Below are 15,851 nucleotides of genomic sequence, written 5' to 3'. Positions count from 1 at the left end.
CGAGTGGTGTAGTTATGCTGAACTAACCCCCCATGCGGACAGCACTAGCTCGACAGCAGAGCTTCTCCTGTCAACAGAGCGCCCGCCTCTCGGGGAAGTGGATTAATGATGCCGATGAGAGACGCTCTCCATTGGCATAGGAGCGCTTTCACTTAGGCGCTACAGTGGCCCAGCCCAGTGTTTGAAGTGTGCACCTGCCCTAAGACAAGGGACCACAGGTGCAGACAGACAAATAGAGAGGGGAGCACAAAGACAGCAGTAGAAAGTATCTAGTTGTCCTTGTAACCCTGCAGGGGCTCTGTGTGCATATAACTCAGGGAGGGGCACTGTCCCTCGGAGGAAGCAGGGCCAGGAGGGTGAGAGAGGTGCCCGGATGGCTGCCAGCACCCCTGCTCAGAGGAGGGGCACTGTCTGAGAGGCTACAGTCATATGATAGACAGGGGACAGCCTGGCCAATAGGAAGTGAAATGCCTGCCCCAGGGAGCATTGGAGAGGGGAGAAGCCATTTTGGGGGTAGTGGGGGCTGGTATGTCCCAGGCCTGCATGCAGGGTCCCCCTGAGAACTGGCCTCTGGGGACCTGGATGCAACATCCCTCAGCTCGACCCTTTCCCTCTTCAAGGTGACTCCCAGTTTGTAGAGTTTTGTTGGGGAACCCCCCTCTCCCGCCTGGCTGAGTTCGCCCTCCAGCTCCCCAGGTAAAAGCAGCCACCACTTGGCCAGCTCTGCTCTGGCTGCTAGGCCAGGGCTGCCCCCTGCTGGGAGTGTGTCTGAGCGCTGGGGAAGGAGACCAAAGTTGGGGTTTGTAGCAGCCATTGTAACCTGCACCTTGAGCCCCGCACCCCTTGGTGGTGAGGGAATCCCGGCCTGTGGAAGAAGGAAGGGTAACACGGTAGGCACTGAAAGAAGTTTTAACGTAATTTTAATTTTTGTCCCTCTCTGAGATCCTCTTAGCACTAGAGTCATCCCAAGAAGTTGTTGTTGTTATTTGTGTTACTGTAGTGCCTCTGAGCCCCACTCATGGATCTGTTGCACTAGGCTCTTTACAAACCCAGAGCAAACATTCAGTCACAGCCCCAAGGAATTTACAGTCTATAAGACAAGAGACAACAGATGGATGCAGACAAACTGGGGAGTACAAGGTGGTATCCGCACCCTAACCGCTTAACCACTGTCAAGTTTTCTGTAGACAACACAGCAAAGCAGAGTTTGAAATAGGGGGTTGAAGGAGGCTGATAAGTTAGTTTTGGGGATGCTTCTCCCTGATGTGAGGGGCAGCATGGGAGAAAGCACTCGGGGGCTTGTTTGAAAATTTAACAAGTGAGCGACGGAGGCTGGCATCCCAGAACGATTGATGACGGGAGTTGAGATCTTGATGGTAAATGAGAGATGATAGGTAGGGTGGAGATTTACTGTGAAGGGCCTTGAGAGCAAAGACAAGCAGCTTATATTTGTGCAGGAGAGAAGGGCAAGCCAGTGGAAGGATGCAACTGTAAGCAGGGGAACTTTCCTGGCTTATACAATACCCTGGTGAAATGGGCTAGCGAAAGGATCTGAGTCCTCGCTCCCACTTCCTTTACCCAAAGGCCTGCCTGACCTCAAGTGCTCCCTTTCCACTCTCCTGTGTGGCAGAGTCCTCGTAACCCCAATAAGACTGGGCCCAGGATTCCTGTGGGGCTCGACCCCCAGCCTTGTCTGGTCACTTAGGGCAGGGGCTAGGTTATTCCCACTCTGGGGTGCTCTCTGCACTGGATGCTTCCCTGACCCACTGATCATAACATACAGTTCAAGCAAATACAATTTATTAAACAGCAATCAATTAAAAAAATAAGGAAAAAATGGGAAAAGTTAAAGGAAAAAACCCGTCACCCCGCTCTGTGGCATGAGGGCATCACAGCCAGCGTCTCTGGAATGTCAGGGAAGTTCAGTCTGTTCCCCACATGTCCCAGGCCCCTGCCTATGCTGCAGGGATGCTGGGGTCGGACGCTTGCTGTGGCAGTGGCCAAACACCCTCAGGCTCTAGGTGGCAGGGCGCTTCTTACCAGCGTTGCCCCTGCCCTGTCGAGGTTACAGTTCCCCTCCATGTCTGACCTGCAAGGCCTCTTGGCTGGGGGCATCTCCCTATGCTGGGCCTGCTGCCCAGGGCCCCCTCGCACTTCCCAACTGCTCATCGCACCCAGCTCCGGACTGCTTCAGCTCCAGCCCCAGCACTGCTGCTGCTCTGCCTCCAGCTCCCTGGGCTGCTTCTCTGACCCTTCTGACTCTGGTTGCAGCAGCTCTTCTCTCAGCACTGACCTGCTCCCTGGGCTGTTCTCTGGTTCTCTCTGGTTGGCACAGCTCTGCTCCCCAGCTCAGCTCAGGCCCCTGATCTCTCCTCAGCCCCACTCTGTTCCAGGAAATTTGACTCCCACATTAGCCTGTCTGTCCTGTCAATCAGGCTGACCTGGAGCATTGGCCTCTCCCCATTGTTCCCAGGGACTGTCAGTCTCAGGGTGCTGATTTCCCATCGACCCTTCCCCTTCCTTTTGGTACTGGGAGGTAGCCAAACAAAACACCCCCGCTGAGTTTTAGTAAGGGGCCAACAGTCCCTTACACAAAGAGAGGGGTGACATGGTCAAAGCCACCGGCTAGGAGAATGAGCTAGTAGCAGCAATCTGAACGGATAGCAGGGGGCATCATCACTAATGGCAGACATTGCAAACTCTGCATATCCATAGTATATGAGGTGCCAAAGAATGTTGCATTCTGGGATATCCATAGCCAGTCAGCAAGTACCAGGAAGGATGTTTCTCGGAAAACCCAGGAGCTATTTAGGCCCTGTCTCCTGAGCTTTTACAGAAAGCTGCCGTTATTACTGGTATTGATTTTAGTTTGCATGTTATCTCTTCTCTCTTTGCAATCTCACAGGGCAACCTAAAAACCTATAAATAATGAATACAGCAGCAAAAATTTCTTTCACTGTGAGAATTGCTCATATCCCCAGCTCTTCAGACTGGGTATCATGTGATCCAAAGTTAACAAAAGGTAATAAAAAAAGCAAAGCAAGGAGCTGGAAAATCGTGCCAAAGCTCAGTGCTGAAAGAAAGACCTGCACCTGACTTACTCCTAACACATGAACTCACCAGCATCCCCATCAGCCCCCTTGGTCATCTATCCTGTGCACTGAATGAGGCAGGGGTCTTGTGGATAGCACAGTATGTGATAATGTAATTGAAGACTTGATCATAATGTATGTGGGTTGCACAGGCAAGAGAATGAGGTTTGCACAGGCAGCCATAAATCAGGCATTTCCTAACTTTGGTGTGCTTGGATAAAGAATGTTCTTTTAACATCGTTCTTGTATGTAATTTCTTAGTTTTTTTATTAAGGGCAAAGGTTAAAAAAACCCCTTTTCTATTGCATGCCTGTAAAACCCCAGCCCTCCATCATCTACAGGGTTTGAACCCCAAGACTTCAGCTTTGTAACACAATCTGCTACTGCTTGAGCTGCAGGACTAACTACAGTACACAACAGAAGGAGGAAGTATGGGCCATTGGCATCATGTGCTGGGCTCATACGGTGGTCACAGGCAGTCTGATGCCACTCTCCCTTTTTCCCACCCAGGAAGGTGAGGGCTTCTGCCCTGTGTGGGCCTCCAAGGAGGGGGAGAGTAGTTTGGGGTTTGTACTAGGTCTGGGGGTTTATGGGTGGAGCCTGGCTTTACATTCTCTTGCCAGCTCTGGAAGCTGAGGGAGCTCCTGCCCCATACAGTTCCCTCACATGGGGGCTGGGATGCTGGGTCCCATATGCCAGGTTGGAGGGGGCAGGGAAGAGGCTCAGGGGATCAGCCTGGCTCTCTCCACCCTGGCAGCTGACTGGTGTTCTCCATGCACATTACTGCTGCTGTTTTGGTGGTGGTGTGAACCCAGCCTGGGAATGTTGAGTGATTTTGTCAGGCGGCCAAAAACACAAGGGAGAGAAGGAAAAAATGGTGATTGTTAACCCTTTATGTCTTGACCAAATCTGAACAGAATTTCACAGGATAAAGAAAAGGCACTTCTCTATCCTGAAGGGATTTCCCCTGCCTCTTGGAGAAAGTGGAGGCAAGAGAGCTTCTCAAAGAAAAGGTTACAAGAATCCTTTTATAATGGAAGGTGTTACAACCTAAATATAGGGGTCACTACCAACTTTAATAATAATAATAAATAATTAATAAATAAATTAATAACAACAACAGCTGTTGTGATACATAGATTCCAGTCAGGGCTTGGGGTTCCATTGTGCTGGGCTTACATCTATGTATTAAGTATCAAAGGGGTAGCCGTGTTAGTCTGGATCTGTAAAAGCAGCAAAGAGTCCTGTGGCGCCTTATAGACTAACAGACGTATTGAAGCATGATTTTTCGTGGGTGAATCCGACGAAGTGGGTATTCACCCACGAAAGCTCATGCTCCAATACGTCAGTTAGTCTATAAGATGCCACAGGACTCTTTGCTGCATCTATATATTACAATCCCTCTGAGATGGACCAATGACCCATCTGGCGGTGAGAGCTTGTTGTGTCTGAATGGAAAGCAGACGTTGTTGGCTCGTTGCAGGAATGGACTGACCATAAGTTGTGCTGGAATCCTGAGGACTATGGTGGGATCACGGCGATCCGGGTTCCGTCAGAGTCACTGTGGCTGCCGGACATTGTTTTGTTTGAAAAGTGAGTATAAGGATCTTCAGGTTTTGAAGCAAGGCTCATTGCTCAGGGTTTTAGATACTTGTTCAGACTTATTCAGTGAATAACTAACATCAAGTTCCAGCCATGCTGGCCAGCACTGGGCTTAACCATGGATCTCGTTAGATAGCGGATATCCAGAAATGTATCTGAACTAGAATGCTAGCTGGCTTAGATTGCTCCATATAATGTCATATACTCTGCCTGGGGCTACATGTTGGGACCACTCAGGAACTGAAGCTGGTGCAGAGTGGAGCTGGACACTGGGAGCCCATTAGATCAGTGCTCTTTGATCTTTACTGGCTTCCAGTAAGGTTTGGGGTGGGTTTCAAAGGTTGGTTTTAAGGAGGCCTGAATGGCTTGGGGCAGGGTTATAGACTCATAGACTCATAGACTCATAGGTCAGAAGGGACCAATCTGATCATCTAGTCTGACCTCCTGCACAAGGCAGGCCACAGAACCCCACCCATCCAATTTTATAACAACCCCTATCCCAGGACCGAGTTATTGAAATCCTCAAAAATGGTTTGAAGACCTCAAGCTGCAGAGAAACTACCAGCAAGCGACCCGTGCCCCACGCTGCAGGGGAAGGCGAAAAACCTCCAGGGCACCTGCCAATCCGCCCTGGAGGAAAATTCCTTCCCGACCCCAAATATGGCGATCAGCTAAACCCTGAGCATGTGGGCAAGAGTCACCAGCTAGCACCCAAGAAGGAATTCTCCGCAGCAACTCAGTACCCATCGCATGCAACATCTCCCCCGCAGACCATTGAGCAGACCTGTCTGGTGGTAATTCAAGATCAATTGTCCAAATTAATGATCCTATCATAACATCCCCTCCATATACTTATCAAGCTTTGTCTTAAAGCCAGGAAAGTCTTTTGCCCCTACTACTTCCCTCGGAAGGCTATTCCAGAACTTCACTCCCCTAATGGTCAGAAACCTTCGTCTAATTTCAAGTCTAAACTTCCTAATATCCAGTTTATACCCATTCGTCCTCGTGGCTACATTAGTACTAAACTTAAATAATTCCTCTCCCTCCCTAACGTTAACCCCCTTGATATATTTATATAGAGTGAGCATATCCCCCCTCAGCCTTCTTTTGGCCAGGCTAAACAAGCCAAGCTCTTTGAGTCTCCTTTCATAAGGCAGTTTTTCCATGAGGTTGCCTGAGAGACCTCCTCATCTTGTGCTATACTGCCACTGTTGAGATTGGCAGAGGCGCTTTAGTTGGATGGAGCTCCCCCAGGGTTAGCAAGAGGGAGCTGCTGGCAGGGCGTTCTCTGTTAGGGATCCTCCATTTCAGAACTTGCTCCCTACATTGGTCTGCCAGAGTCCAGATTTGTTAACTTTCCAGGCAGGCAGCACAGCCCGTCTTTCCCTTCTCTTCCCTAAGGTTGGTGAACGGGGAGTGTGCTGAGATGGACTTGTCTAGGAACACAGTCTTTTGTCTTTGTCTATGTCCGTATTACGCACTGGACAGGAGTGCCTAGAATTGTGTTTTACAAATTCAAAGAAATAAAATAAAAGAACGAAACTCTGGGGCAGTTTGGAGTCAGACCTGCACTTTGTAGTTCCGGCCTGGGCCTGATGTGTCATTGTTAATCCAATCACTCCTGACCCTGGGGAGCATTCAGATCCAGATCTGAACTCCAGGAGTTTGACATAGACAATTAGGGTTGGAAGAGACCTCAGGAGGTTCTAGTCCAACCGCCTGCTCAGAGCAGGGCCAACATCAACTAAATCATTACTTGCATCTGTGGAGAACACAGTGCACAGCTGGTGCCGTCAGCCTGCTGCTAGGAGCAGAATCTGTAGCATCTCTCCACTACTCCCAGGTGGCCTCGTGTATCAGAGGGGAGACAGGATAGATGATCCCTGTGGTACTCTGCCAGGGAGGGGTTTGGAGAAAAGGAGCAATTGCCCATCCCCACTCTCTGGATCAGCTTCTGTGTGACTCTCCCCTTACCCCACTTTGCCCATGTCTTGCCTTGCAAGTGCGCAGGAGTAAAACACCAGGCAGAATTTGGTTCATGGTGTTTTACTCCTGCGCAAGGTGTTTCCCTGGTCTTCTAGCTGCCTTCTGTAGACAGATAGTAGAATTCAACAGTTTGCTCGGAGCATGTGTTTGTTCCTTCTCCACATTCCAGCTACCATGTAACTCTGGAACGTGCACAGAGGAAATCTCCATAGTAGGGAGCGGTTCTGGAGGAAGCGAAGTAAGTACACAAAGGAGACAGGTGCAGATGACATTAGCACATTCTGTTATACTCACTGGGCCATCTCCAGCCTGCAGTAGAGCTGAGTAGTGCCTAGAGCACTAACCTAGGCCCTGATCCAGCAAAGCGTTTAAACCTGGGCTCAGCTTTTCTATTAGCATTATTTATTGCACACAAAAGCGACATTAGAAAACACTAAGGCTGCAAAGTCAAGCCCTCCAGTTAGAAACTGCCAGAATTAAGGTCGTCCATGCCACCGTAACAGGGCCCTCTTGTGAGCCTGCTTTTTTGAGAGTCATTAATTACATGATCACAAACTATTTTTTGCCACAGGACTCCTGCCTCCTTCAGTGACTTTGCAGCTGTAACATTTTTTTAACAATGTTGTGTGTAATTTCCTGTTTTTAGAAAATAAATAAAAAAACCTAGAAAATCCATTATATGGAACCATATTGACACCCACAGGAACATCAGCAGGTTGAAATCTTTAGTTCCACTGCATGGGCCTCTGCCACTTGAGATAACAGATGAACTGATAGCAGTAGTAGGTTGCCATCCTCTGAGGAGCAGCCACTGGGGGAGGCAGGTGTGAGACGCATATTTTGCCAGTGGTTTTCACAGCTATTTGTTGACAGTTGAGGAATATTGAGACTCAGGAATAATGAGTTCCATTCAGGTTCTGGAGGAGAGTGTTCTCTAGTGTTCCCAAACCCGTCTGCTTCTGTCTCACCCAGCCACTCCCTGTCCTGTCTCTCCCTCCCCACCCTCGCTCCTAGTCCCAGTTCTATTCTCCTCACCCAGCCAGTCTCAGTCTTCCCCTTGGGGTCCCTGTCCAAGTCCCAATCTTCCCCCTCCCTGACTCTGAGTCCCAGTCTCTGACCAGGCACCTCCTCCTGGGATCTTTGCCTCATTCTCCTTGCCCAGCAAGTCCCAGGGTCTCTCCCACCCCAGCCTCCTCATCCAATCTCAGTCTTCCCCTGCATTTCCAGCTCTTGTTCCTTCTGTGTTCAACTCAGGCTGTTTCATCCTTCACTCTTCCTGGCCCAGCAGGGAGTGTGGGCATTGCGAGACAATCACCCTGTTCTCACTTCTGGTGCCTGGCACCACAATGGTCTGCATCACCCAGGAGCAGTGACTTCAAGGAAAGTCCTGGTCAGTCCCTGCAGCCTTTGACTGGAGCATGCTCAGTGCAAACAGAATCTTCAGAGAATTTCTCAGCCAAGCTCTAACAAGTCTGTACTGAGCATGTGCAAACTGATATTTTTCAAAGTCTCATAACCAAATTTGCAGGGTTTTTTTTAGCAGGAATAGCAAAGACACATCCCCTGATGCAAAGGCCATACCCTTACCAAATTTCAACTCCCTACTCCACAGCACGGAGATGCTAGATTCTCAACATGGGCAAAACAACCTATTTGTTCCTAATATAATTCTCAGGAATGGCTGAACCATGTCAGCTGAAATTTTCCCAGAAATATCAGCTGGCCTTGAAAATTTCAGCCTGAATGGTCAAAGTTCGGCAAAGTTATAGGCAACTGAAAACAGGGTCTTACAATGGGAAATATCAAGCAACCTTAATAATAGGAAGCCCTACCAGCTCTGCCTACACTATTACCATAGAACTACCTGCTTGCCAACATTTCAAGAGCTGAAATGGGATGAGTCCTGCCCCGGGAAGTGGGAGGCCTGGTGAGCGGGAGTAGGAGGGTGAGCCCATCTCACAACAGCATATCCTGTGGCTACTGTTCCGTGGAGCAGATTGGCTTGGCTACTCACTCTGGGCATTGCAACCTGGTCCCTGATGCACAAGGGCACAGCGCCACTCAGCTTTGGCCCAGACCTCCAACGAGGGGTGCAGCTGGGCCAAATTTGAGGGAGTGATGCTGTGATCCTGTGCACCAGCTTGCAACGTCCGGAGTGGGGAGCCAAGCACAGCCATCCTTGTGGGGACAGAAGCTGCTTCAACTGGTACATGGGGCTTTGGAGGGGTCAAAGTGGGACAGCATAAACAGGACAGTACTCAGTAGGGAGGTGATTTCACCGCTGCATGCAGCACTGATGAGACCAGTGTGAGAACACTGCATCCAGTTCTGATGTCAATGTTTTTTAAAGGATATTGTAAAATGGGAGAGAGTGCAGAGAAGCCACAAAAATGATTTGAAGGCTGGAGAAAATGCCTAACAGATTTAAAGAACTCCATCTGTTTTGCTTATCAGAAAATAATATTGAGTACTTGATTACAGTATACACAGTACCTGCAAGGGGAGAAAATCCCAGGTACTCAAGGGCTCTTTAATCTAGAAAAGAGCGGCATAACAAGAACTAGTAGCTGAAAGCTGAAGCCAGACAAATTAGAAACAAGGCACAGGTTTTTTTTACCAGAGGCAGTAATTAACCATAGGAACCAACTACCAAGGGAAATGGTGGATTCTCCATTGCTTGATGTCATCTAATCAAGACTGGGTGCCTTTCTGGAAGATATGCCTTAGCCAAACACAAGTTACTGGGCTCAGTGTAGGGATAATGGGGCGAAATTTAATGGTCTGTGATATACAGGAGGTCAGATTAGGTGATCTAATTTTTCCTTCTGGCCTTAAACTCTATGAATCTGTGAAGGATCTCAAAATCCCATGAAACCTGGGACTACTGGAATTACTGATTCCAACTAAGGTCAGAGCCCCATTGTGCTAGGTACTGTGTGAACATAGTAAGAGACAGTCCTTTCCGTGAAAAGCTTGCAGTCTAAAGAGGCAAGACAAGCAGTGTGGAGGGGAAACATAGTTACAGACAGCTGACGCGGGTCACCAGAGCTGGCAGTAGAATCTGTGTCTCCTGACTTCCAGTCCCATGCTTCATCCACTAGTTCATGCTGCCTCCCAGCATCAGGCATCTGAATAGTTCCACTGACCACTGGGCCATAGTTCATGTGGGGGCATCACATGGAGAGAGACCTGGGGAGTCTAGAAGTTGAGATCTGCTAAACAAGGAAAAGAGTAGCACTTTATAAAGCCCAGGGCCTCCATGACCCTCATCATCTGGGGCATTCCTCCCAAATTTCTAAAGCGGATGGGATTTTATGGAATTCTTTGCCCAATACTCCTACTGTGCCACTGCTCTCTCATTTCAAAGGAATAGAAAACAGAACTGGAATCAGAAAGTCCAAATAACTGAGCGGGTCTGGTGAAAAACTGAAACTGACTCTATTTCTCCTCTCCCCAGTGCCGATGGACGTTTTGAAGGCTCTCTGATGACCAAAGTCATAGTGAAATACAATGGGCTTGTTACCTGGACTCCACCAGCCAGTTATAAGAGTTCCTGCACTATGGATGTGACATTTTTCCCATTTGATAGACAGAATTGCTCCATGAAATTTGGATCCTGGACCTATGATGGCAACATGGTTGACTTGATTTTAGTAGATGAAAACGTAGACAGGAAAGACTTCTTTGATAATGGAGAGTGGGAGATCTTAAAGGCCAAAGGCATGAAAGGCAGCAGAAAGGATGGGTTGCATTCCTACCCATTCATTACTTACTCCTTCGTTTTAAGACGCCTCCCACTCTTTTACACTCTTTTCCTAATCATCCCTTGCCTTGGATTATCTTTTCTAACTGTGCTGGTGTTCTATTTGCCTTCTGATGAAGGGGAAAAACTTTCATTATCTACATCTGTTTTAGTCTCCCTTACCGTTTTTCTTTTAGTAATTGAAGAAATAATACCATCTTCTTCCAAAGTCATTCCTCTGATTGGCGAGTATTTGTTGTTTATTATGATTTTTGTAACCCTCTCAATTATTGTTACTGTTTTTGTTATTAACATGCACCATCGGTCCTCAGCAACCTACCATCCTATGGCTCCCTGGGTTAAAAGACTCTTCCTTCAAAAGCTTCCTAGGCTATTATGCCTGAAGGGCCATGTGGACCGCTATGCCTTCTCAGAGGCTGCAGGAACTATCCCAGTGTTAAAATCAAAGCTTTCAGGCAAAAAGAAACAGAAACAAGTCAAGGATGGAGAAAAAATTGTGATTGCTTTTTTGGAAAAAGCCGCTGATTCTATTAGATACATCTCTGGCCATGTAAAAAAGGAGCATTTCATCAGACAGGTAATGTTAACACATGAGGAGTACATGGATGTTCTGACAGAGAAATAGAATGAAGATTTTTTTTCATCTGCAGCCAGCATAGTTAAATAACTTGTCTCATCTAACACCTACAAATAGGTTCTTTAGCCACCTAAATGCCTTGTATCTGTTTTACATCAGCATTGATTGCAGTGAAGGTATTCTTGATTTACACCAATGTATGTCATATCAGAATCACACTCTAAATATTAAGTATATTTGGCTCTCCAAACCTTTTTGCCCCAATTATCTAGATGTCTGTTATGATGTTCAATGAACATAGAAGTGGAAATAACATGGATTTTCCAAAAGATATGATGTTGTGAGGTGATGTATAGGGACAAGTTATGAAAAAGAAATAGAGTTTTTGTTAGTACCATGCTGAAAGGAGCTCTGTTTGTTGTAGTTACTCCCAATCAGTGGTAAATAATTAATTTCAATTGTGTCCTTTGTTCTGAAGCTTCAGTTCTGAGGGTCTGTTGTTTCCATCTAGCTTTAAGAAGTGTATCAAAGAGGTCTGGCCCCAAGATGTAGAGGGTTATTATTCTTTTTAAAATATCCCTAATAACTTCAGAAGATCACTGTGATAGTAGAAATGCAGGTTAGGGACAGAGTGGGTTGAAGTGTTTTGAATGATAAAACCAAAAAAGGAAAAACACCAAAAATTTTCAGTAAAAACAAAACAAAGCAAACCTGTGATTTTGTTTTTGAAAAAATGAATATTCTTTAAAAAACTTCAAAACAAAAATGTGTCCAAGATGTTTATGAGTTTTTATTTGTTTGCTCCTTGGCCAGCTCTGGGAAGGGCATGGGAAAATGCTCACAGATCCCACACCAGATAGCTACAATGGCTACATGAACTACCCTTAGCCTGGAGAAAGCTATTCAATTCATTTGAAAAGTACTAAGGGGAACTTACTCAGGGAAAGCTCCCCTCTAAGTGAATGTGAGCTCTGCCAGCATGCACATTGCAGGCTTAGGTCATTAGTTATCGCAAAAATTCTGAGGACTCAGTCATGAGCTTCTTTATGCATTAGGCAGCTGCTACTTCCCGGCATATATGAGCAGGGAATGGATGGCAAGAGAGGGAGTGGGTGGAACCAATGCTCTGTTCCCACACCAGAGATGCTGTGTCAATGAAAGTGCATGGCAGAGAAAAGTCCATGTATGACCGTTCTTCTAAAGCCACACAAAATTGTCTGGGAATCTTATATATATGCTCGCAGCTTAGCCACTTCATCCTGCCACCTCAATATCTGACAGTCCCTAACGTACAAGAAAAGAGCAGGTTCGGGTACGTCTCTCTCCCCAGTATCCTTTGCAGTGAAGACTGATGCAAAGAAATCATAATGGGTATGTGTACACTGCAACCGTGTCCGCTGACTCTGGCTCCCAGGGCTCGAGCTGGACTCTGGCTCATGGGGTTCCAGGCCCCATCCCGAATGGGAACATATACACTGACATTTTATAGCCCTACAGCCTGAGCCAGGCAAGCCCAAGTCAGCTGACCTGGGCCAGTCGCAGATTGCAGTGTACCATTAGTGTCTCAGCAACAACATTATCTTCCTTAACTGATCCCTTTAGTCCATGGTGACCCAGTGAACCTACTGATTCTTTTTCACACATCTTGCTTCTGATATACATAAATAATATCTTGTTTGTTTTCATGCATGTAGCTCTTTGCTCTTCATAATCCCTTGTAGCTTTCACATATTCCCTACTCAGCCCCAAGTTTGATTGGTTTCACAAGGGTCAGATTTCCAAATTCGGAAGGATTTCTGTTTGGCTCAAATAGGCTCCCAAACCCTGCCAGTTAGCCACGGCGATCGGCTTCTTTCCTTTCTGGTTTCCTTTTGTTCAGGACACTCACCCCTTCTGGCACTCTAGTATTGCTTCCATAAGTGGCATCTCTGGGGTACCTAAGGGTTTTACTTCCTTTCCTTCTAACTGTGGGCCTTTCTTGGCTAGCTGCCTCATTTATAGAAATCACACAGCCAGACTTGCTCCTTCCCCAGAGTCAGGCTAGAACCTTGGCCTTTTAGTGCCAACCTCTACCCTTGAGTGGCCTTGTTCTACTGAAATCTCCTTTTCTGTAGTGTCACTGTGTTAGCTGTTGGTACCTCCCCAGAAGCCAATCTGCATAGCTGTAAATGAAGTGTACATAGCAATTAAGCTTGTGAAAGGGCTTGCTAGCCCTGGTGATTGAAGTCCTCTCTTTAGCTGCTGGGCAACAGCAGGACAAGCTTCCCCCAGTCAAACCGCCTGGGCCATGAACCTCATTCAGGGTGGGAGGGGACTTTCTCTGAGGGCATCACCATCATTCTTCCTGCCTCGCCACGTGAACCAGGCACCAGTCAGCCCTGTCCTGCACTCCACTTTCCAGCTCTCTTACATGCAGATGTAAAAATGCCAGAACAGCCTCTATTTTGCTGCAGAACATGTCTCCAGTTTGGCCTCTCTGTCTCTTGCCTGGGGGTCAGAAAGGCTTGTTTAGGCAGCCTGCTAGCAGACATTCTTAAAAGATCTCTCTTCTTTTGTACTCCTGGTACTGGTGTAAGCAGTCGTGCCCACTTAGGGAATGTCTTCATGGCACATTAAGCCTGGGTTCTGGCTCAGGTTTGAGCCCAACCCCCCCTTCCATTCACACACCAATCAGTCTGATTCAGGTCAGCAAGCACACAGGTCCTGAGTCCTAGGACACGCTGCGGCGTAGGGCAGAGCCCGAGAGCTGCTGTGACTTGGGTCCAAGACCTGTCATTTTGCAGCAGTGGCACAGCTCCAGCCACAGGCCTGTGTCAGTCGGTCCATGTGGTGCCGTATGGCCCTGTTAGCATAGCTCTGAGACCTGGGTCCAGCAACTGCAAACTCAGGTTTACAATGCAATGTGGATGTTCAAATGCAGGTTTGGAAACACTCAGTCCACAAGCCCGGGTCTCACAGACCTGGGGTGACAATACATCAAGGGGTACGTCCAGACTACCCGCCGGATCGGCAGGTAGAGATCGATCTATTGGGGATCGATATATTGCGTCTCATCTAGACACGATAAATCGATCCCCGAACACGCTCCCGTCGACTCTGGAACTCCACCAGGGCGAGAGGCGGAAGTGGAGTCAACGGGAGAGCCGCGGCCGTCAATCCCGCTCCGTGAGGACGGGAGGTAAGTCGAAATAAGATACGTTGACTTCAGCTATGCTATTCCCGTAGCTGAAGTTGCGTATCTTACATCGACACCCCCCACACTGGTGTAGACCAGGCCATAGACACACCTTGAATTACTTACTCCAGCGAAGGGCAGCAGGGAAGGTAATTTTCAGAAAAGGATCAGTTTCGGTGTGCTGAGAAGTTCCAGAGTGTCTAGTTTGGCCAAACGAATGATAACTAATGGGCCAGAGTCCCCAGTACCCTTCAGTGCCTCTATACCACTCCTGAAACACAAAGCAGCCATTAACCTGCCAATTAAGGTGCATTTAGAGTAGCTGATGCATCTCAGTGACTGGCCCAATATCTGCAAGGAGTTAAAAGGTGATCTACAGGAAAAACAATACTTTGCATTTTGATCTCAGCGTCCATGGTCACAGGCTCTCAGTGTGAAATTGGGAGGATAAAAACTTTCTCCTGGTTTGTTTTACACTATGCGCACTGTGATGTGCCAGAACTTACAGCTGGGAATGCAAAGTCCCATTTTTTCCTAAATGCACTGTGTGTGTTAGGCTCTGACCCAGCAAAGCACTTAACCCTAGTGAAGTAAATGGGACAGCTCACGTTCTGAAAGCTCTGCCTGGGCTTATGTGCTTTGCTGGATCCATGACAGAGTACTTGAAGGTGAATTTTTAAACAAATCTTTATAAAACCATTTTAAGACCCCGATCCAGTAAACATGTACACACGTGCTTAACTTTGATCACTGAAGCAGACTCATTGGAGTTAATGGGACTACTCAGGTAAGCATGTGGATAAGTGTTTGATGGATTGGGGCCCAAGGGAACGATATTTATGGCATCGGTAACATTTGTTCACCGTTATAACTAGCACAGACCATATATTTAATTGCAGTTTTTGCAGCTAAAATATATTGAAACTTGTAAAAAAAGAACCAAGCTAATATTATTGTTATTGTTTCTTCTAGGTAGTTGAAGACTGGAAATTTGTAGCTCAAGTCCTCGATCGGATCTTCCTGTGGTTATTTTTGGTGGTGTCAGTGACAGGTTCTGTTTTAATATTTACCCCCGCTTTACAGGCATGGTTAAGCAGCAGTTTATAGGAATAGATTCATTTTGTTAATGTGGATAATGGCTGAAAGATACAGTTGCCCCTTGAGACTGATGGGTTTTTTAATTTTCAGTGAGTGCAGGATGGACAAAACCAAAATGAGATGGAAATGAAAATACATTGCCTTCTGGCTGCAGTAAACGATGCTGATAATAATAATAATGCTTGTCACTTGAATAGTGCTTTACATCTGCAAATTGCTGTACAACTCGAGGGCTCAATTGTGTAACCCTTAGGTTGCTGGATATTGCCCATTGAAATCAGTGAAACTACTTGTGTGTGTAAGTGTTCATTATTATGAGCAAGGTTTGCACAACTGGGTCCTAATTAATTAATCCTATTAAGGCTGATAATATTACAATACGATTTCATGATTTTTTTAAAAAGAGTGATTGTTTCTTTTTGATCCAAATATTCTGTTAACAAATGCGATCCTCATGTATTAAATATGCTACATTTGAAGAAAAATTAAATAGTATAGGAATACACAGGGCACTGGTGCCCTAAGTTTTTGTCAGTCCACCTTGTTATCTTGAAGTGT

General features: G+C 46.9%; 1 protein-coding gene across 1 annotated transcript in view; it reads left to right on the top strand.

The window, feature by feature from the left end:
- The window catches only part of CHRNB3 (cholinergic receptor nicotinic beta 3 subunit), a 39,103-nt gene extending 23,611 nt beyond the window's left edge, over nucleotides 1–15,492 (top strand). The window contains exons 5-7 of the mRNA XM_050945465.1: nucleotides 4,576–4,685; nucleotides 10,138–11,020; nucleotides 15,168–15,492. Of these exons, the coding sequence (XP_050801422.1) occupies nucleotides 4,576–4,685; nucleotides 10,138–11,020; nucleotides 15,168–15,302 (1,128 nt within the window). The 3' untranslated portion in view covers nucleotides 15,303–15,492. The remainder of the gene's footprint in view (nucleotides 1–4,575; nucleotides 4,686–10,137; nucleotides 11,021–15,167) is intronic.
- Nucleotides 15,493–15,851: the final 359 nt, after the last annotated feature.

The sequence above is a fragment of the Gopherus flavomarginatus genome, chromosome 3, assembly GCF_025201925.1.
Source record: "Gopherus flavomarginatus isolate rGopFla2 chromosome 3, rGopFla2.mat.asm, whole genome shotgun sequence".
Lineage (NCBI taxonomy): Eukaryota > Metazoa > Chordata > Testudines > Testudinidae > Gopherus > Gopherus flavomarginatus.
This window is presented reverse-complemented; position numbering and strand designations above follow the sequence as displayed.